Source organism: Thunnus albacares, chromosome 13 (assembly GCF_914725855.1).
Source record: "Thunnus albacares chromosome 13, fThuAlb1.1, whole genome shotgun sequence".
Classification (NCBI taxonomy): domain Eukaryota; kingdom Metazoa; phylum Chordata; class Actinopteri; order Scombriformes; family Scombridae; genus Thunnus; species Thunnus albacares.
In genome coordinates this window covers 6,352,615-6,376,654 of record NC_058118.1, presented here as the reverse complement: position 1 = coordinate 6,376,654, position 24,040 = coordinate 6,352,615, and the positions used below count along the sequence as shown (strand labels likewise).

General features: G+C 40.4%; 2 protein-coding genes and 1 pseudogene across 2 annotated transcripts in view; 1 reads left to right on the top strand and 2 right to left on the bottom strand.

Annotated features, from left to right (window-relative positions):
- camkk1a (calcium/calmodulin-dependent protein kinase kinase 1, alpha a) overlaps window positions 1–14,920 on the bottom strand; it is a 62,395-nt gene extending 47,475 nt beyond the window's left edge. The window contains exon 1 of the mRNA XM_044370058.1: window positions 14,494–14,920. The gene's annotated coding sequence lies outside the window, so the exon portion shown is untranslated. The remainder of the gene's footprint in view (window positions 1–14,493) is intronic.
- On the top strand, window positions 7,023–9,684 carry LOC122995763 (annotated as a pseudogene).
- A 5,066-nt stretch (window positions 14,921–19,986) lies between the features above and the next one.
- Window positions 19,987–24,040, bottom strand: part of atp2a3 (ATPase sarcoplasmic/endoplasmic reticulum Ca2+ transporting 3) — a 50,540-nt gene continuing 46,486 nt past the window's right edge. The window contains exon 21 of the mRNA XM_044370301.1: window positions 19,987–23,685. Coding sequence (XP_044226236.1) covers window positions 23,642–23,685 — 44 coding nt within the window. The 3' untranslated portion in view covers window positions 19,987–23,641. The remainder of the gene's footprint in view (window positions 23,686–24,040) is intronic.

Sequence of the window (24,040 nt, the reverse complement as noted above, 5' to 3'; positions counted from 1 at the left end):
TCACAATGCTGGAAATCTGCAATGATGTGAACCTGCACTGTATTAATCTGTGGTTGCTGAAAATCAGAAGCCATCTATCTTTTCCCTTGGGAGTGATGTTCAGTGCCCTCTAAATCCTTCAGAGTGGAGGAATATCCCAGTGATCTCTAGACCTTCTCACTGCTGTTAGAAACCTGTGATCAGCTGGCCGGCAGGCTGCCAGGTCAGGCCTGATGCACTGAGACTGCTGCTTTACTCTCCTCTAACTGGCCAATTCAATATGCACCAAGCTGTGAGCTGTAGCTAGAAAACAAGTCAAGCTTTTCATTAAAGACTGAGCAATAAAAATGCACAATATATGAGCGAGAGCTGGACTGAATTTATAGGCACACATGATTTTTTTAAATCAGGAGTATTAAAGAGGATAAGATCAATACATGGATAAATATGTCCAGAGCTGACCGAGATTAAAGGAACACTGATAGCTTTGGATATAAACCAAAACTTTTAGACAGTAAGTAATCCAAAACTAGAACAATTGTCTCAAAGCTGACATTAATACATTCATTAAAGACATAACTTCCATTGATGCTACAGGTTCCATTTGTTCAGTTTTACGGATTTTATGGTTGATAATGAAAGTTTTCCAGCAAACTCAAAATACAGACACCAAGGATGTAATTTACACTGGGAATGGCAGGGCATGTATCCTTCACTTTTCAAAATGATATTTTTGTCCCCCTCACTTCTGTACTTTCAGATTGATTTTCTTAAGAAAATCTCTGTGAACCATGTCCCTCTTATTGTCCAGCTGCCAAAATCCAGACAAGAGAAAAGCAACAAGCTTACCGAGCAGCAGAGACTCCTATGAGGCCTTGTTTGTAGTGTTTTTTTAAGGCCTTGTGCAAGCTGAGAGGAAGACCTGCAGGCAGTAATCAGGGTTGAAAAAAAGTAGTAAAGTCCTTTGTAGTAAAGTCGCAAATATAATATTATAAAGTATCAGGTCTCAATCAAGGAAACTATAATTTTAAGTAGGATTAGTGTGTTAACAATACTTATATCTTATGGCAAGCACACATATACAGTATTTATATGAAAAGTTGTTTTTTTCTTTTTTGTTGAGTCCCTCGAATTCTGAAACCAAACCTACACCCTTGTCAGAAACTTGTTGTGTTTTCCAGTTTTTGTGTCTTCATATGCTTGCACTATACTAGGTTAGCAAGAAAGTACATCTCACACATGGCATGAAAGTGGTTTGCTTACCAAATACTCTGAAGAAATGTTGCTGTAGAACACGGTATCAAGATGATCTACATGAGGATCTGGCATACTAAGTGAACCCAGATGTTCTCCTAACACAGCACACAAGCACAGGTGTTTTTCCCTCAGAGTGTCTTTATGCACTTGTGTGTGTTTATGGTGTAACGAGTGTGACCTGACTCTGTGTGTGTGTGTGTGTGTGTGTGTGAAGTCCTGCAGGTGCAGATTATAGTATAGGTGTATAAAGCGTTGACGCGTCTAACAAGAGGATGTTCACGGCCTCTGACTGTGGATAATGATCTAATGAATACAATTAGTCGCATAATTACACTTGCTTTGTTATGGCCAGTTATTCTAAATGAGTACAGACTGCAGTCAGTAGTAATCTGACTTAACGCAGCCATTTCCTCTGCGACTTTACACTTTGACCCTCAACGTTTGTCACATGCAATCATCACTACCTTCTGTACTGTGTGAAGTGTGAGCTCCATCCTTAACTGTACAGTATTTCAGCACCATCACTGCCTGCAGGCTGAACAGCACTTTTCTCCAACATCTACAAACACCAAAACAAAATCTTTCTATTTTATCTCTTTTAAATGTGCATTTGGTGGTTTTTTAAAAAAAAAGCCTCAGAACAAACCTCTCAGAAACAAAGTCAGACTTGAGGTTGTGTTCTTTGTTTGGGGGAAGGTCACGGGCAGAGAACTAAAGAGGCATTGCCATTAGCAAGCTGCTGAAGCAGATGAAGCAAATGTTTAGCCCGGCAGCCCTTCAACGACTCACTCAGGATGATTATTAAATTATTTAATCATCATTTTCATTTGATTAACAGTTTAGTGCAAATCAAACCATCTGCAATAATATTTAATAAATTAAATTGCATATATGTCTTGATTCATATTGGCTCTTACAAAAGACTGCAGAAGACCAGCAATAACACACAATAAGTAGAGATTTCAAATCTTTTTTTGTTTTGTTTTTTACCACAAGAATGTTGTTTTGCAAGTGTTTGTTTTTGACATCACAAAATTACTTTATCGCCACAAATGTTGTGACGTCAGACCACTCCCTTGTTATTCAACCCACCATACAGGCCATGGGAACATAGAGCATCTAAAATTAATCAACTCCATATTTACAACAGTAAAAAATGTCTTGTAATGTAGCACACAACACTGCAGTTTCTCCATTTTAGAGGCTGACTTTTTACTTTAACTTTTAGTCAGCAATTACTGACTAATATCAGAGGCTTTTTTTCAACTGATGTACTAGTTTTTCTTCAGGGAGCATGAAGGGCAGATTCTTCTTGAGAAATACAAGAATTTAAGCCCTCTGAGCTGTGAGCTTCTTTCTCCCTTCATCAATAATGTTAGCTGCAGCATTGAAGAGTCTCTCATTCTCCACGCCGGTGCAAGCTACAAAGAGAAATATAGATGCAAGGAGCCAGGAGAGGGGAGCCAAGGTCGGTCGATTCTCCAGAACTGGATTGGATTTGAGGAATGGTTTGCGCACTAAAATAGGTTGCTTTCTTAAAAAGGAGAGCTCTGGTGTCAGCTGGCCCAGGGTCAGATTCTGCTTCTCCCTCCTCCAGGATTTCATCAAAAGACTACCGGGCTCTGCTCTTTCATGCAATTCCATCATCCACGCAGAGGGATATTTCTACCGGTCTATTGTACATAGACCTGAGCAGAAATAGTAGAGCATGTCATATAGAGAAGATGAAAAAGAGAGAACTGACAGCAGAGATTTTAGCAGAGGTTTAAGCTCCTTCTCTTTGGCTGGCAGAACTCACTGAAATCAAAAACCTGTCTTTGGAGCCGTGAGTGCTGATTCCTTCCCCAGCAACTCTGTCACTGCTAAGCACTAGCTCTGCCAAAGCCTCCTACACCATCACTGCACACAGAATTGAAAGTAAACTGAACTAAAGAAGGAAAAAACTTTTGGGGGGGAAATATCTTAAGGATATGGCTGTTGATTTTATATATTTTTCTTATTGTCAACAAATTGATCTTACTTACAGGTATTGTGTATGTATCCAAAGGCTAATATATCTTATTCCTCTGTGGTGTAGACCTCCATTGTTGTCCAAAAACTATTAAAAACACATCAGAGAGCCACACCACTGCACTGGGTGACATGCTCCTTCATTATGATGAGTATGCTCACGTTGGTTTGTTTAGAAACTGTTCCAAAGACTAATAACAGCGATCACGTTTTCAGTCTCCATAGAGTAGTTCCGTGGACAGCAGAGGCCACTGAGCATGTGCGGGAACGTTGTTTTGTTTACAGAGCTTCGCTAGTTTGTTATGCTACATATCACAACCTCTTGACTTTGTACTACATAAATCTGAGGGGTCATGAGATGATTAATGGGAGAGGAAAGAATAAAAACAAAGTTCTGATACACAAATCTGTTTTCAGTTTTTAGAATTTTCCTCTTTGATTTTTGGTGAAATATTGGATCGTTTGAACATTTATTGAAATGAAAGCATGTGAGAAGTTTAGAGGGAAAAAATCACTATTTGGTGGAGCTGTTAACAACTCATAGACATCTGAAATGTGACCCCGTGGTTAGAAACCACTGGTTTCATCTTTAACAATGTGTTGTATTTTAAAAGCTTGTTATATTATCCATTGTGTCAAATCTTTATCTGAAAAGTAACTAAAGCTGTCAAATAAATGTAGTGGAGTGGAAGAATAAAGTAGCATCAAATGGAAATACTCAAGTAAAGTACAAGCACTGTACCTCAAAATTGTACTTAAGTACAGTACTTGAATAAATGTACTAGTTACTTTCCACCACTGCCTTTGAGACACACTGTCTTACTTAAGATACAGAATATTATCAACTATTCTACATAGACCAGTAGTAAAAAAAGACCACAAATACACCAACAAATTGCAATAGTACATAATCAAAATACATAAAATAATTGCAACACATAGGAGTTGGCTCCTTAAGAATAAATTTACTGTTTTATCTCATTGGGAAGTCTCTGCTGCTATTACCTCTATGTAGTACACACATTCAACAACATGGACATGGAACTAATCCATTTCTCTTTAAATATAGAAGCAAGATTGTGTTGCACACCCCATTATATGCAACACAGACCTGGTCCTTGTGCAATAACTGCCCAATACTTCACAGAGTTTAACAAATCCACCCATGTATCACTGGCAACAGATGTGCACAAAGAAAATACCATCTGTTAATGCATATCTCATTACTCCTGTACATATCAGATAGTTGCCACATATGGGTTGTGTGAAAAACTACAAAAGCCCCTGTGAATGTGTGGGTGTTTACTTGAAATCACAGAGATAACAATTACTATTTTTAACTATCCACAATTTAAGCTAACAAAAAAAAAACTTCAATAATTTTCTGCACATTTTCATCTCCAAAAGGAAATTAAATAAAGTTTGAGTTAAACTTCAAAGAAAAACCATCCAGGGAGCCTGGTGGAGCAGAGGCTAACCTGGAAAGGACTATCTGCTGAACTTAACATTTGAGTACTTTGTTTCCTGTTACTGTGACAGAAAGATATGCACAATGGTCAAAGTATTACTTTTGTAAATAAAACAATGTATTGCATTGTGCTTACACTTTCTATCTGTTCTAAAAATCACTACATCAAGTTCTTGTAGTTTATTGCTTAAATTAAGAAGTTGTTAATTTTTCCAATAACTATCCCTAGTATTTGTAGAGAAAAAAAGAAAAGAAAGGATCTAATGATGAGTGCAGATAGAAGTATGTGTAATGTGGGATTATAAATAAAACACAGACACAACTGAAGGTGCATTCATTGTCTTTTTTTTTTTTCTCAATGATAGCGCTGTCCATGGTGATGTTATAGGCTTAGCAGAGGTCAGTCATATGCATTGTCATTGTTTTACAAGATCGGGCCCGGCGTCATGAGGGCTCTTGGGGCTTAGCCCCCTCAGTTGTAAGTTGTTTAAGCTTTATGTAGAAAAATAGCAAAAGCAACAAAATTATTAGCCGAGATACATGTGACTACCGCTTAGCTGTTGATTCAGAAGCATGGTTTGTTGTGTGTATGTGCCGCGCTGTGTACTGAACCGTAGCGGAGGAGATCGACAGAAAGACAGACGTGTTCGGTTTCTTAGCCTGCTTGCTTTTCGTGGTTGTAAATAGAATTTCTGGTTCTAATTCCATTTTCCCCCCATTGTAGCAACTGTCAGACAGAAGGGAAACGACAGGGAAGTGAAGGAATAGTCAATGAGAGAGAGAGAGAGAGAGAGAGAGAGAGAGAGAGAGATGCAAGCCGCAAACAGCAGTTTCTACGCGCCTCCGCTTGCTGATTTTGAGTGATTTTTGTGAGAGTTCTGATTAATAACCAGGTTAAAATGATTATTGTATGCCTATTCTTGTTTAACTTACATCTGGGTTAGTTAAAGTGTTACAGTCGCCTATCCCTCCAAAAATCTTTTGCCCTGTTGCTGATTTTTTGGTGTGTGTTTCGGGGGGAGAGATGGGGTTTGGCTGAGTTGAAGGCCCAGCTCTAATACTCATGGTTCACGATTGGTCTATACCCAATGGAGTCCACTGTGACAAGTGGCCACAGAGGAAAAGCTGCTGTCAAGATTTGTGGAAGAGTTTTGGACAGCACACAGACCAGCGTCTCTAGAGAAGGATGGGAAGCAGACTGACAGAACAGACACAAACTCAACCAGCCATCAATTATTTCAGTTAGCTCACCGGCCATATGGAAGTAACAGCAGAGCTCTGGGGACACATAGCAGAACAACATCTTGAGATACCAGGACACTGAAATATACAAGACATTTTATGAAAGAGATTTGAGGTCTAGTGACTGGTACATATTCAATGTTGAAGCTGACAGGGCTGGAAAATACCAGAGAACTGCTGCAGAGTCACTTTTGCTGATGTACCATGATACTGAACCTCAACAAAAATATTCTAGATGAGGGTGTAGTCAACCTTTCAGTTGGTTTAACAGCTCAATCAAGCAACAGAAACAAAATAAAGTAGCTGTATCGTTGTTTTTACTTTTATCTTCCTATAGCTTAGCCATGTTCTGCCAATAAACATTCTGATAAAAGAAACTGACTAGTGAAGGTTCCCAGTGGGTATCTCATTCATGCTGGTGTCTCTCATATACAGGCTAATGAGAATGGGGGAGAAGTGTAAGTGGGGTGGAGTGCAGGCTAGCATTTGGCTGAGGTTAACTGAAAGATCTGAGAACCCACAGAGACCTTAATGGTTGTGATTTGAATAATGAAGGCTAATACGCAGATACGGCTGTGCGCCTGGCACAGTATGAACTAATGAGGACCTGCAAATGTATTCATGTATCTGCTCTCTACAAAACACTGGAAAACATGTGTAACTGATGTGTCACACTTCAAGAGTTACACTTCAATAACTTAACAGAAAGAGAGGCAGAACAGCGCAGGTTGAAGGTATCGGTGGCCCTTTCCAATGCAAAGGCACCCCTTCCAACATCACCATCCAGGAAAGGAAGGCTGTGATGTCACTGAGCAAGGACCAAAACATCACCATCCTACCGGCTAATAAAGGACGATGTGGTCAGTGGTCCTAAACACAGCGGACTACCACACCAGGGTCACCACACTATTCAGTGACACTGATACATATGAAACACTGAGGCGAGATCCCTCCAGTGTATACAAGAATAAGGCCATGGAATGGTTACAACAGCAAGTATCGCTTGTATCATGGAGAAGCCATCCCATGCATGAATGTGCCCTCATTGTTTACATGCATTCCAACTATGGAGGTGGTGGAAACTGCAAGGAAACAACTGCTACATGACAACACCCTTAACAATAGAACCAACCTCAGCCCAGACCAGATTTGTGAACTGCTGGACTTCTGTCTGAACACCACCTATTTCCAGTACAACTGGGGGTTTTATAGACAAAAGCCTGGCTGTGCCATGGGCTCACCAGTATCTCCCATTGTAGACAACCTCTACATGGAGGTAGAAAGCAGAGCCCTGAACTCCTTCAGCGGAACAGTACCAAGCCACTGGTTTAGATATGTGGACGACACATGGGTCAAACAACAGCTTGGCCTTTTGGGACTGTGCTGTACACATTGAAGAGGACAGGAGCTTCATGTCTGCCAACACTCCTGATTTCCGTGGGAGTCTCCCTATTTTTAACCCTTTCAGCCATTGCGCTCCCAATTGCTAATTACTCCTGTTAATCTCCAGATGTCATAGTTTTTCCTTTTCGTTATTGCAACCTGTTTCTGGCACTGTACAGTGTGTGTGCGCAGCTGCTGTCTGCACAAACAGTCTTTCATCCTGTCCCCTGTCCTCCTCCCTCTGCTGCTGATGTGATTGACTGTCTGCAGGTACTGCTGGTGGAGAGAGCAGGTACTGGTTTGGCTACATACATCCAGCTTTCATTGTGATGCGCTGTGGTTGTGTAAAACATACCAGCGACACTGTGGGCAGAGCAGTTGAAAATAATCGCTTTTGTACAAGTTTATGCTTGTTGAACAAGCACTTTGATAAGCTAGGATATATCATGACCCTGCACCACTGAGCTGACAATGTACCAACAAGTGCCCAGGCTCAAGAGGAGGAACACAAACACCTGAAGAATGCACTTAAAGCCTTTGGATACCCTAACTGGACCTTTGTGAAAACAGCCACAAGATCCAGGAAGAACATCAACACTGCGGGTGGTGAAGAAAAGATACGCATCAACATCATCATTCCATACATGTCTGGAGTATCTGAGAAACTCAGGAGGATTTTCAACAAACACCACAGTCCTGTGTTTTTCAAACCCAGCAACACACTAAGACAGAAACTGGTCCACCCGAAAGGCTGTACAACCAAACACAAGGAAAGTAATCTAGTGTATGCAGTCCAGTGCAGTGAGGAAAGCACAGACTTGTATATCGGGGAAACTAAACAAACATTAAACAAAGGCATGGCTCATCACAGGAGGGCCAACTACTCAGGTCAAGACTCAGCATTTTACCTACACCTGAAAGCTAAGGGACACTCTTTTGAGGACAACAATGTACATATTTTGGATAGTTAGGATAGATGGTTTGAAAGAGGAGTGAAGGAGGCTATCTACATCAAAGTAGAGATACCATCCCTCAACAGAGGAGGTCTACGACTAGGGCTGAACGATAAATCATATTTTACCCCAACACTAGCTGCTAGCTGCTAGCTGGGTTAGTACAGTGCATTTACAATCTAGGGTTAACTGTGATAATGCTAATGCTAATTTTCGCTAACAAAAACAGGCTTAAAACCATTAAAACAAAATGCACTTACCAGAAAAAAACTAACATCCAACTCCTTAGAGGGTCTTTTAGTACAACCAAACAAGACTATTTTAGGGAACCAAAATGTTGCAATTAACCTTCATGAACTGAAAACACACTGAAATAGTGACAGCTATGGCTACATTTAGTCTATGAATCTGGGGTTATGCCATGTTTATGTTACATAACCAACGTTGCTGCCGTGGTAGCAACTTGTAAATCACAAGGTAGCCACACCCTAAAGCTTACCCTGCTTTATCATCTATTGTACTCTAAATGGGACCATAATTCACAAAATGAACATCATGCTGTATTGACAAAGACTTGAAACTAGTGATTGAGACCCTAAACTCACTAGGAAAGTGTTTATTGAGGTAATAAATCAAGTGAGAATGAGAGTCATTTTCTCATAGACTTCCATACAATCAGACTTCTTTTTGGAGCCAGTGGAGTCGCCCCCTGCTGGCCATTAGAGAGAATGTAGATTTAAGTCACTTCCGCATTGACCCAACTTTTAAGACCTGGAGCTACCCGCTTGTGTTTAATTCATATTCATTTAATTATTTAAGTTGTTTTCACACAGATATTTTTTATTTCAACACTGTATGGTAATAGATGTTTTTGTTGAGTTTAGAAGAAATTATTTTAAAAGGGAGCAGGGAAATTTAACTTTAATTTCTTATAGTTACAATACTTTATTTAAATTAATGTTCTGTTTAATTGGTTGGGTATTCATATGCAATTGGTTCAATAAAAGCATGTTTGAAATAATTTATTTCAATTCTTTTCTCAGTGAACATAGGCTATTCAATGTTTGGGGTCTTTGTTAGTAGTGTACCTATTAAAGCAGAAAGACATAGGAACTGCACACTTCAATATTTGTTTATTTATCACAAGTCATATCGTCATCACAATATTGAACAATGTTATCGCACATCGCAGACTTTCCTCATATCATGCCGCGCTATCTACAACACCACCTATCCCCCACCTACAACACTGTCCTTTCATCCCTTCCCAGGAGATTTAACAACCATTCACATTTGGCCTCATGCGGCAACTCCAGTCACTGTTGTTTACACTTGGCCCCAGGTCACTCCAACAACTCTAACAACTGTTGTTACAACAGCCAGGAGCACTAACGAACCAAGTGGTATCAATGACCTTGATAACCCCACAGACTCAGTTAGAACTGAAGAAGCCCCCTTGGATGAGAGGTGAAACGTCTTCAAGTATCTACAACCAAGTCCTCCTTGGACACACTTCAAGCTTCATAATTGTGTTCGTGTTATGTTTAGTGTAGAGGCGCTACTGGCATGGCACACCTGAATCTGTACAGTCGAGTGAATCGAGTTTGATCATTCTTGTAAGCTGTCCATTGTGAGCCTGGTAATGTGCCAGAAAGGAGTGCAACACTAAATCGGTGAAGCGCTCTTTAAGTGAAGGCCTGATTTCTGTGCACATAGACAAAATTTATAGGGTGCATTAGACCACTAACAAAAGGCTGAAGCCTGATTTGAAAAAAATGGGCTTTAGCTTACTGATGCGGTGCTTTAGTGCTCTTTTGACAGGCAACCCATCAACAGGAAACAGTGCATAAATCTGACTAGTCTGGATTCTCTCATACACAAAAACACATGGAAGATAAAAACACTTCACAAATATGGCAAGACCATCATTTCTAAAGCTTACGCATCACTCTTAAGCTGCTTTCTTTTGATCACCTCAACCCTAAAGGACAGCTTGCCTGTTTTACTGTTAAGTTGGTGTGTTGATTAACCCTGCAAGCACACAGTAGACTGAGTGCATGACAGCCGCGCTCCACAAAACACACTTTGGGAGCTTCCAGGAATTTGGTGGCTGATTCAACAGAGGAGGTGGCTGATGCTTCCAGCACTAGCTTTGTAAGTGAAACAGGTACAGCTGTTACTCTTTTCTCCCAGCTGCAACATGAAAGCTTGTCAGACATCAAATGAATCACGATAGATTCCACAGGGCCTAGCATCTCAACACTACAGACTGGAAAACACTCTTCAGCCGCACATTACGGGGAAACTATTCTGTGAGAGCATTTATAACGCTCTCCTGCAAACGCATTTTCAAAGACTAGGCCAAAACCTAGTACATGGCTGGACTGTGTATGGTCAATGTGTAAAATTGTGGCCAATTTCTTACAGGGATAGTCAGTGGTAGTGTCTAAAATGTGTTTTCTTGGATATTAAATGTTCATCTGCAATTTTCTGTAGTGGCCCCAGTAATATTTGCTGGTAAAGTGTACTGAAGTAGCATCACATGACATGGTTAAGCTATGTTTGAGTCAAAAAAAAGGGTATAAAAGCAGTTGAAAGAACAATACTTTACTTCAATACTCTCCACTTATACCTTGGGATGTTTGATTGGAAAGAGAACTTATTTTAATTCTAACTATTCTAATTACCTATCTGTGAACTCCCCCTGCTCTTTCATCTATTTCAGTCTGCGAGTGTCTCCCGTTTTTCACTCTGTATTGAGTGTTTTGTCAGAGTGATGGTTATTCGTGGTGCTTTAACTGTGCGCTCTCTCTCATGCCTCTATGTGTCTCTTTTCTGCCTCTTTCCCGGTCGAGAATTGTGGAGGCTGTGGTGGAAATTGTAAATTAAAGTTTTGACAGCATTTTGGGTGCAAATTAAGGAGGCTTATCTCTGCCTGGTTACCGCAGTTACAGTCAAATCAATCGCACCTGCAGAGCAGCCGCCCTACAGCTGAATAAGTCTCATGTTTTATCTGCAAGACTCGTGTTTTAATGCTGTTGTTCATTGTTTGTGATGTGAAAACGTCAGAGAAACAAAAAGTTTGCGTCCTGATATTAATACAGCTATAAAATCCAAACGCACCATGTAGTGTCGATCAGACTGGACGGTAGAGGAGGAGACGCAGAGACGCTGGTACATGGGTTTAGCCGACTTCGCTGCATTTAACACCGTAGCTGAGAGTGTCACAGCTTGGAGCAGAAAAAACAGTCACTCCGCATTGCGCTGCTGTCCTCTAATTCCATCATCTCGCACCAATTCCTTTTGAAGACCGATGCCCAATGAGGAAACTCCAACACTCAGCTGGCCGACCAATGGTGTAACTTCATCACTCACTCACTCATGGACAACCACGTTATAGAGCTGGTCTGTGGCTGGTCCAGCCAAAAAGAGTCATTAAAAGGTTTCGGTCATCCTACAAAAGACTTGAAGAAATTGAACTTCTCTTTCTGTTTTAATTATAGGCTGTCTTTTGGCGCACCATTTGTGAAAATTGTAACTCGTACCTTTAATGGATGTAACACAATTGACAAAGCATTACACTCCACCAATACCTGACCCCTGTAGGTCTAGGCTAGGCACTGTTTTTTTTTTTTTGTACACAAAGATGCATCCAGAGGTGCAGCCCCCCCCCCCCCCGATGGGGGATACATCAGGTTGGATACATGGAGAAATTACACACTGAACAAATATAAGGGTCTTTTGATTGGACTGCATCAAAGAAAAGGACTTCCTGCAGATTGCATAGAGCTCTGCAGTCATTTAGTCATCAGAATCAATTGGTATGATGACAAAAAATAGAAAATTGTTGCAATAAGAGAAGCAGCAGGACACAGCACTGTACACCAACCAGCACAGACGCTCCCTGTTTATTCTCTGACTCGCAGAATGAAGCTGTGCTTGATACAATATGAGCGAAAGATGTCCAGACTTCCATTTAAAATTGCTTATGACATTTATTAAATTCACCAATATCGTAATAACAATATACACATGAACCTGCACCAATTCACACATCTACTGCAAACACAAGTCAAGTGATTTCCCAGAGGGGCTGAAGGAGCTGCAAGCTGTTGACATGTCCTCTTTTTCAGTAGCTTGGCCAAAGCTCTGCTATGATTACCAGAGCCTACGTGAAGACGTGTTAAGGAGGTTACAGCCATCAACACATTTAACAAGAAAAAGTGGTCAGGAAAAACAGAAGTGATACTGCTGTTGCTTATTTACATCAGGCAAAAGACTTATCTCTGATGTAAAGCATGTAAACATAAGTCAAATTGACTAGAGGAAAATCCTAGAGCAGAGACATCAATATAATAATCAATATACACCTGGTCATTTTAGACATAGGATTCCTCAAAGGAAAAATCTATACTAAAAATAGTATCATACATTTCATCACACAGGTACAACAGGACAAAACACCAGCCAGCCACATGATGCTGGGTTGTTTAAATATGGACAATCTCTTAATCCTTCTTATATTATCTATTACAGCCCCATTTCTGGCATTTAACACTCATGAAGCTGCTACAAATATAACAAAGACACAAGAGGGAAGTTGGAACTGCTTAGCAGCAGCACTCCAGCCAATTCATCTTTCAGCCTGTGAGGATTTAAATCATATTCAAATCCAACAAACCAAAATTGAAACTGGTTTTCTCTTTGCTGAACAGACACTGTGCAGACACCATAAATTGCATTAAGAACAAAAGTGCAGACACTAATTTGTTACATGTCATTCATGAGCTCTCTGGCTGTGTTTCAAGGTGCAGTGCTAGAGGAGTCATTCATTTTTGAAGTCATCCTTCAAAAAAATTCAAAGGGGACTATTCAGCCCAGCGCCTCATGAATGAGGGATTAAACAACTTGTGAGCAGGGTGAAAGGAGCACCACTTGAGTCTGACATGAAGCCATATTACTTGTTTTCAGCAGACACCAAGTGGCTTTAGAGGAATGAGGAACCTGTAGAGACATACATTGGGTGCAATTTGTTTCTTTTTGTGGTTTTAAAACAAATGAAACCTGAGTAATTTTCTGCTGAATGACGTTATTTCACAATATAAATTATATATATATATATATATATATATATATATATATATATATATATAGATAGATAGATAGATAGATAGATAGATAGATAGATAGATAGATAGATAGATATAAACCTAAACAAAATCACAACTCTACAATTATAATCATAATGTCTATGCTGACAGGTCTGCCAGGGTTTCATTTTCATTGGGCCTGCAATTAACCATTATTCTAAATATATAGTAATCTTTGTTTTTTTAATTAAGTGATTGTTTTGTCCATAAAATATCAGACATTACTGAGGCATGCTCATCATGTTAAACCAACAGTAAACAACCCAAAGACATTGTATTCATAATGATTGATCAGACTAAAAAGAGACAAACGCTGCAAATCCTCACATTTGAGAAACTAGAACCTGAGACACCAGTTTTCATCAATAATCAGAAATGTTAATTAATTTTCTGTAGATGAATTACTGTAAATTGCAGTGCTGAGATGATTACAGTCTGTAATCATCTCAGCACTACTTATCATTCATCATGTCAGGCACCCTCAGTACTCTTATGCTCATGTGTGATCAAACTACACATCCCAAAATATCATTGGACTCAAAAACCAAAGAGAGCCAACAAAAAAGAAATCCTCTCAAATTATTGGGGACCACTTTGTCTCCCTCATAAGGTCCCTGGTGGGGCCCCGGGCCGCAGTTTGTAAAGCACTACGTTTGACCCAGCAGCAGCTGAAACCTGCACACATGCCCTACTGCTGTATGAAGCAACATCATTTTATGACAGGTGCATGACTGATACATGGCACACAATTGGCGCCGCGCGTGCACGCCGCATTTCAGTGCAGCCTCTTATTCCACGGGGGGCGTGCACGCGCGTGTGTAAAGCGCTTGAAAAAAAAAATCAAGAGCAACTGCAGAGGATTCAACATCCTGATGTGCCCGCGAGGGAGCAATTCACTCAACTACGGCACAACACTGAAACCCATCTGCATTGCACAAAAGAGCGTTGTTCTGCTTTACTTCCCCATATTTACATAACACAGACTGGCCCTGCGACAAATAACTACACGCTCATGCACTTCAAATGAGATGATCTTAAAAGTTTCGCTTACCTAAATGAGTGCTCGGGCGTGTGTGCGCGTTCTTCCAGTCAAAGGGATCCAAAGGGATGTCCCGTTTGGACGCACGGTGCCTGTTTGATTCACTCTATTTACAGCCGATTGTCAGTAGACACTAACAGAAAGGTTCCATTCAGGCTGATCTGCTAGATGTGAGGCAGGATCAGCTGCTGACCTGAGATGTGTCCCATGTTTTGCACGCCCTCTCTTCCGGAAAACACGGACAGACCAACCCACACTAAAACCCCTCTCCTGTGTTGAGTGAAGGCACAGGAGTGAAGACACCCAGCGGCTGGATTTATACAGCCCACAGCTGGCTATTGTTGCAGGGAGCGCTGCAATGTGCACACAGCGGCAAGAAAAGGGCTGACCATTAAACACTTTGACACACTGACTGGTTTGTCGCACAGCAAACGGATAACCATAACTTTTATTATTCGACAAGAAATGAATCCACGGGTCCTAAGATCCGCCCTGTTCCTGCAGCGTGACCAATACTGTGTCATTACTGTAAATACTATGTTCTACAGCACCACAATGTCATATTTACATGATAAAAATACAGCATTATACACGCAGCCAGTTCGATCATACGTATTATGACCACAGATGCTGCATGTGGAATTTCCTAGACTGCTCCCCTATTATGATTGGATTTAATAGACAGCGAGTTTATAGAGCAAAAGTACAGCTAGCGCCTCTACTGGCCATATTGCTGTATTCATTTTCCAATTGACAGAGCTCTAACAACTCAGTAATTAGTGCAGATAAGCAGAGCGGTCATTTCTGATTGTTGAGGCTAACAATCTAATTACTGACTCCACTGTAGTCAACCCTGAACATGTTGTAGGTAGTAAGTTCATCAGCTATGGGCATCAAAATCAGTTAAATTCCCACTAGATGCGTTTTTACCTTTACTTCCCCAAGATATGTTTGCTGAGCTGTGTCCTTCATATTCAGGAGTTAGAACATACGTTTACACTGAGGAGCTGCCCACTGAAATTTGTTGTCATCTCCCACTGTTAGACACTGAGCAGCTCCAGTGGAGCGACAGAGAGAGGAGATTGGATTTTAAGACATAAAAGGAAAACGTCACATTGCTGGGTGCAGGCATTCTTCCATGTGAGAGTGTGGTGCTCGTTTGATGTGACAGATACAAACTGTACGCTTAGAGCTTTATTGGTCATTTAGGAATATCCTGAGTTGAGATACCCTTTTCTGTCTTATGGTGATTTGATATGTAAACGTTTACATCAGTCTCCTATGACATAGAGTCTTTTCTTTACTCAAAAGTGTGTCTTTCTTTTTGTTCCTTCGGTTGGATGATGTTCTCTTCAGCGTGTGCAGAATGATGTATGTGCAGAGTTTGTTTTCACATTCATCTGCTGAAGAGGACATTTTCTTTGTCCTCACCTTAAATCTGAGTTTAGGGTGTGTACCTACCAGCAGGATTTGTGACATCACGACTGGTTTGGAAGCCAATAGACCTTTTTCATAGCAGATATTTTGACAGGTCAAAGCAGGAAAAACACAGGTGCAATTCATAACATTAATCATGGCTGAATCCCATTTAGTTTTTCCAAATTCAAGGCACCACTACGGTGCATGATGGTTCACCAGTATGGCTTCCTTGGATACTTGAGTGGAACTGAGCCATCGTTAATGTTATTAGTTCCACCTGTGCTTCTCCTGATGTGAAAAGTCAAACTGTTTGCTGTGAAAAAGGGTCTATCATGGTCCAGTATGCAACTTATACAAGTGTGATGTGGAAACTTGAAGCTTCCAGTGCACAAACACTGAGAATGGACTTGACATCTTGTGTCCAACAGTTAAAATTCTGAAATGAACAATATTTGCATATTCATAGATTCTGAATTTTTATTGAGGCAGAAGGAATAGATGTAATTTTAAGAATGTTTAACCCATTAATCACATTTTTTTTGTGGAAAAACCATATCAGACACAAATTATTATTCAAAGCAGAGCATTTTTTATGAGTCATAAAACATGTCTGGAGGGGATCTTTAAACGTCTAAGAACACACAGGACAGTGCTGCAGACCAGGCATCTGATCATTTTCAAATAACAAATGAAACATTCAACATTTCCCTTTTACTGTCCCTCCTCAGTTTTACACATCACTGGACCTTATCTAAGCTGTATGACAGCAGTGATGGATCATGCGAGAAAACACAATATCATATGGGAGAGCGTGATGGCTGAGGACAGACTATAATCTAACATACTATACGGCACATAATTGATGATTATGACACGTGGTTAAACCTCTCTTGGGGGAAAAAGGATGAATTGCGTGTCACTAACACACTGCCAATTCTAGCAAGCCTGTGTCAACATGATTCAGACTGAGTAGAATACATTTCATAATACCACAGAACCACTATCCCCCTCTAATTCCAACAACTACTGTTCCCCTTCTGAATGCTCTAATTGTGCCTTAATTGAGATGATGATGTAACACATAAACATTGTTATTTTTCCTCATCACAGCATGAAAAAAAAAAGTGAACCTGCTGTTCTTGGACACTTACACTTAAAACTGCATACCACTTTAAATGCTGCGCAGTATATCAGACTGTTTATAAGCTGTAAACTGCAGTAACTGGTTAGCCAAATAGGCAGTGGTTCTAGTGGGTGCTGTAGCCTTTGAGAGCACTCTTCCTGTCGAAGCCGTGGGGAAGTTCATAGCAAGTTCATTTAGTTTCTTGGCAACAGCTTCAGCCTCACAGCACAACACTGGCTGACGCCTGTGGGATAAGGGGCAGAATGTCCTCCCTCACAGCAAAATCACCCCCCAAATTTGAAAAAGTGTTTTCTAGCCTTTTCTCTCTCAAGGCAATTCTGTAGACATGTGTCCACATAGAGCTGCTGCACAGCGAGTAGCCTCTGCTTGTTCTCATATGAGTCATACAGCAAGCATACTGCGAGTCAACCTCAACGCAGCCTTGTATGTGCATAGTAAGACCAGTCACAGCTGACTAGTCTACTGTATCAAGGTTCTTCCTGCTTGTGTTAGAAGATCTTCAACAGAAGTGATGTATTTAATGACATCTTTAATGAAAGCCACGAAGCATTTTTCTATATTTTTTTTTTATAAAGGTGAACAATTCAGAAGAGATAGAAGCAGTAGTAGTAATGCATGAGTCATAGAGATGGAAAAACAGAACAGTCATAAAAATCATCATACGCCAAAGAACAATAAATTCACATTCTGTTTCCATGTTTCCATCTTCTTTCTGCAGACTATCCAGGATTCTTGACAGATTAAACAGCCACAAAGGCTTTCTTGTGCAGCTGACAAATTTGCAGCAGATTAACACTCTTTGCCTGCATTGTTTTATCATTACTTAGCTTTTTTTGTCATCCAACTCAGTTCAGCCTTTGTTTGTGCTTGTCATTTTAAACATGTTCCTGCAGTAAGCCCCTAGAGTCTTATTTCACCTGTACAATCTTGCCCTTTCTAGTTTCTTATCAGTGTTTCATCATGTAACAGCATACTCAGAATAATTATACATAGTCATTGCCAAATAAGTGCTTTATCACAGGCAGTTTTTATGCTAATATGCAGTATGAAAACAGCAACAGTTCTATGAGAGAAGCGGTTATTAAAAAAAAACCCTTATCTGATATGTTTCTGTGACTTAAGCAGAGCTCCCAGTTTAATCAGAGGAAGTCGTGCACCCTATAATTACACACAGTGTTTATGCTGATATGCAGTGTGAAATCAGTAACACAAAGACACAGCAGTTTGCAACATGTTTAAAATTTAGAAAAGGGGAACCAAATCTATTCCAACACCTCTGTTCCTCACCAAGGACGTGTGCAACCTTTCCGTTGCGTCAAGTTTTCCCAGCTGCAATCCTCGGCCTGTGTGTTTATGTGTGTTTCACTGGGACAGAGCCCCTGCTGACAACCCCTATCCTGCATCCCTCTGAGGCTCCAGGTGGAAATTGCGGGCTGATACTAATGAGATCCTCTTTTATTCTCCTTGCAGCCCTTGGGATCCCACCTTTACTCCAGGAACTTCCTCCAGAAAGGGTGTGTGTTATTCTCACATGTGAGATCTGAGGAAGCATGACAAAGCACTTATGGCTGTGTAGTTATAATTGGTAGTCAGACAGGCGAGTATATGTGTGTTTAGGCAGCCAGTTTAAATATCTAAATGCTAGATGCAGGTCCAACCAGTTCCCTCTTTGGCTGTCCTAATGAAGTGTGACCGAGAAGCTTCATTTCCTCCTCTTGAGCAAAGTTGTGTGTTGAGATTGCGCGAGACTCTTTATTACAGAACACAACCAGTTCACACTTCTTCTGCTTCAAACTTTGATTTTAGACATCCAATCATAGTTTGTAACTTTATACAGTACATACATGCAAGGTGATGTAACATCTCCCCCTGCTGGTCCAAAGGGTTCAATGCACACACTGTACTACAGGTTTTCTCCACTGATTTGATGAACTTGTGCAAACTGCAAATGCACAGATGCAGGCTTCAAATGCATTCACGCTTTTATGATTTAAGTTTCTCTTCACACATTTTTCTTTAAAACATGGAAAACATGGTTTGATAAACATTTCACACAAGTGCAGACTCTGAGTGAGTCTTCCCCTCACAATATCCTAAATCTGAATATGCAGAGGTACACAACTTTAGACTCTATGATCAGTATGAAAAAAGGCAGCCTGGGCAATGTGAGGTTTCCCTACATTGTAGTGCAGCAGTTCATGAGAGGATCCCATCCAACAGATTAAATGATCGCTCTTTCTGGTGAAAGTGAGTTTTTTTTCAGTTTGTCATGGGAAAATATATAAACTTTACAACTGAAATCTCATGTCCAGATCACACTCACATTCCTGTGATGATATCACATCACTGTAGCCATGCCAAGACCAGATTTGTCAAACAAACTATTATCTAATGTGTGTGACCAGGGAGAATTTTACAATAGCTATGGCTCATTGAAAAATGAAAGGCAAGATATGGAGCAGTAATGACTGCCTCAAATATTTTTGTTCATTATATTTTTTTGTTTTGTTTATCACCACTAAGTATTTGAAGGTCTGAACTTACGATCTGAAGCATTGTGTTTTTCTTGCAGTATTTTCTTTTAAGACAACAGTATGTGACTTTGTTGATAGCATGAAGAGCTTTGAGAACACCTCTGGAGCTTGGACTTGCTGTTTTGCAGTTTGGGTGTTTGTATCACCTATTCTCAGAATTAGGCCTTTTCTTTCTAACATGGCAAAAAAAAGAGAAAACAATATACAACACAAACAGTATTTTTCTGTTTCCCCTTAGTGGTTTACAGCCATTAGTTATTCAGGATAATCCATAAAACCTCACTGTAAACAGCTTCTTTTGGGATTATTTTTCTGCAGTAAAAAGAAGTTGCAAAGAAAACTGTTCACAGTGACAAAAGAAATCTCATATTTACAATGGTACATGAAAAAAAGAACACAACCTCTGAATAAATAACAAGATAAATAATCTTTATTTCCACGTCTTTGTCATTTATAAAATTATGTGTCCACAATTAATATTAACAAGGCAATACAGAGAATCCTTTTATTTTCTCAGAGGTGGAACTCAGGCTCTAGAGACTGTTTATTTGTCTGTATAGACAAAGAGAAAGGGAACTGTTGGTCAGATGTTACTGATATGAACTTGATCACTCCTTTACTGTCAGTAAGGATGGTTATTCTTCTATAGATGGTAAAAGACTTTGAGTACCATGCTGGGAGAGTCAAGCGACTTCCCAAAATGTCAGACCCAGAAGGATTGTCACGGGTCTCTAGAGCCTGCATCCACACCAAGCCCTTCAATGTACAGTCATAAAACTTCATAACCCAGGATTCATCACTGCTTATCGCTCAGTGTAAACCATACACAGTTCATTCACAAATTCTTGAACATTCTCACACCAGATAACTATCACTGACATGATCAGCGTCAATTAATTAGCGTAAGCATGATTCTTGTCTATCTTAAACATGATAACGTCATATTCTTTCCCTACAGTAAAAGACACAAAACCCCAGCAACTGTAAAAACCAAACGGGAACAATGAAGAAACAACCTTTCTATTCTACAAAAAAAAAAAGAGAGAGAGAGAGAGAGAGAGAGAGATCCTTAGATACCATGTGCTCAAAATAAAAATAAAAATGCTTTCTCGCAAGTCTGATGTTGGTAAGTACATTGATGTAAGTTATCAAAAAATTAAATATTATATACTGTATAGGTTATTATTACAGTAACAAGGTTCCATGCGATCTTATTCTCATCTTCTGTACAGAGTTGAGGATTCAGTAGTAAATAACAAGGCTATAGAGACCTATAGTGCCTGGTGGCCAGAGTGCCAGCATGTTACAGAGCCATGGAGACCTGGGACAGGGACAGGTGGTCTGCTGCTCTGGACAGAGGTGCCACATTCTCATGTTTTATGTTCAGTATAATTCAAATCAAGCCATTATTTACTTGAAACAAGATCCAGCTTCAGGTATGAAGTTAAAGGAATATTCCACCCTTAAATCTGATCACATTCGATGTTGTTGATGTGTTGTAATGAACTCTTTAGTGTACTTTCCCACAATCTGCTTCATTTACTTCTACTTAAGTTAGTGATTTTCGACTGTGCACTGCAAAGAATCATCTTTTACAAACCCCAGAGAACATGTGGCGCTGAAAATATCTGGACTTGGCAATGTCATGTCGTCCCAGTTTGGCCAGTTAATCCACTGGAGAACAATATGCTACCAAGCAACAAAAGAGATGGATACAGCTATGTGAGTAATAGCAGATTTGTTTGTTTAAGGGTGGATTTTCCTTTAGAATCTAAACCGTGCTTGTTGAAAGCAGGTCTGGAAGCAAGAAAAGGGAGGAAATTGTGTCAATAACTCAAAGTAAATTGAATTTAAAGAACATTTCAATCTCACAGATATCTTCAACAGTTGCCTTGAAGATCTCTGTGAACGAAACGTTGCTTTATTAAATTCATCAAAAGCAACTGACAAAGAGTGCAGATCCAATTTCCATTTCCTCTTCCCATAGACGTTTTTGGTCCAGCACCTTTTACAATAGTTTTTTTTTTGAATGTGCGCTCTCCTCTGTCCTATTTGGAAGCAACAAAAGACCGAAAACAACCACTGTGTCAGCCTGACCCAGTCTACAGAGCACCAGGGCCCACACAAAACCCATAATTAAGACTTAAAAGACACAATCCAAACCCCGTAGGTTCATTCAGTCAAATACATTATTATTTAGTCATTATAAAACAATACCCAAGTGAGTCGCTAAAGCACTGAGAGAGCAGGAGAAGCTGAGGGAGCCGCGCACAAAGCACAACAAAAAAGGGTTTCCTATTAAACAGGCCACACACCAGGTGGACATTCAGAGTCTTTAAGACCTCAAGTGATCAGTATGAATCAGTGTTCGGGCATGTATGAGTGAGAATGGTGGCTGTGGGTAAAAAGTTAATTAAAGGCTAGCTAGAAACATTCATTTTGACCACATTTTCAATGTGGAGGTGCAGTGGGCTGTATGTATAAGGCATGGATGTTTACTGTGCTTAATATATAAATGATTGATGACCGAGTGATGTAAGACTGAGACAATCAAGCAGTTCATTTGCCGTTCCTTAACTTACTTTAACTACATCTGTGCGATTCAAAAACTGAAAAGCCTACCAAGTCAAATTAGACCAATTAATTCAAGTAAGGCTAAATGCACACTCACCTACTGTAAGCGCTGGTGCAGGATTAGAAATAACTGAATAACTTAAAGGTAGATGAGATAATTATTCTGACCAGAATGTTATAAAGCATCACCCTCTTTTTCAAATCTACCTTTAATTCACTCAATGAAATAACTTGCTAGGATATCTGACAGCTGAAACTCCGATGGCAGCGCAGCAGATGGACATTAAAGTCAGGCCTAAGAGGACCAGCCAGGCGGACTGGCTGACAACTACACTGCTGATATGCTGGTTTGGTTGCTGTTTGACTTTTCACTTTTTTTTTTTTTTTTTTTCCTCTTTCCTTTTTTTTCAGTTTTGCTAAGTCTGCGAGCTGACCTCAGCTCCTCAAATAAAGAGCTGAAGGAAGCGGCCAAGCAGCGTAAAGCTATTCACACCTTTAGGCGGAGCAACATTTCCACACCCAACTCAAGAGCCCGACGTGTTGCCACCCGGGACCACAGCTGCCTCCTCAACAGAGAGCCAGAAAGAGAGACAGAGAGAGAGAGAGCAAGACGGGCAAGGGGAGACTAGTTGTGCGTAAAACACGATCAAACAGGAGTTAGACTTTGTATGTGGTGAGAGCAAAGATGAAGAGCGATGAAGGAGCAGCAGTGTGACCACATATACAATTGTGTTGTGCGGATGAGGCTGTGCTCCTACTGAGCTGGCTGGGATTCACTGCCAGTAGTGTGGGTGACAGAAACCTGGACAGTCTCAAGAGCCCGATGTTTTTCATCTTCCACATTATTTCTGGTGCTCTTCTTTCACCAGAGTGAATGCCAGTCTCTCTGTGGTCTTCTCCACGGCACGCTTCGCCCCTCAATCTCTCTTTCGGTCTCTGTGCTGATTTCAAACACCCGCCTCCCCTCCCCAGAAATCCCACCCAGTATTACCCACCTCTGTTCCCCTGTCCTCCCTCTCCTTCCCTCCCCAAAGTCCAGTCACTGCACCACTATGTTTGTATTGTACAGTCAAAAAAACAAAAAACAAAACAATGAGCAGAAATCTTTAAAAAGCAGAGCCCTGGGCAGTTTTATCTATTTTTTTCTGCGGTTGTTTTTTGCTCTCGCAACTATGACGACAGGCCTGCATCTGCCTGCTCTCACCCACACACACACACACACACACACACACACAAACACACACACGCAGCGCTCATTTACTCAGGCACTCGTACAAAGCCATGCTCGCAGGAACACGCATGCTCTCTTTTCTTGCACACCCGCTCTCATGTAAGCCCCGCTCATTTCTAGTGGTGGTGGTTGTTGTTGTTGTTGTCGGACATGCAGGAGTGGGGAATGAGGACAGGGGAGAAAAAAGGTTTCTAGCTCGTAAAGGGAAGAGGAGGGTAGGCGTGTGTCTAACTGTGTGAGTGTGTTGAGGGAGAGGTCTTAGTTCAGCTGCCATCTCCTCCGGTATTTCTTCTCCTCGTCACCTGCCAGGGGGATAAAAAAACAAGTGATTTAGAAAACAGCGACTAGTGCGATTAGTCTATAGCTGAGAGATTCTACGGGGGAGAGAAGAGGGCACTGAGAGGTTGGAAATAGAGTACCTTTTCACAGAAGGTGAGATAATAAGAATTTAGGCTGCATTAGAAATGCAGGAGAGAGAAAAAAAAAAGAGTAGAAAAGACTGGTCAGTAGACAGATAAAATCCTATTTAATTTCTAAAATCACAAGAACATTCACAGACTTTAAGAGATTTCACAAGCTTGAAACATTTCAGAGTCACAACATTAATTTTTAATGGGTGGTTCATTGGAAAACTGAAAAAGAAAAGGGTTCAGTGTA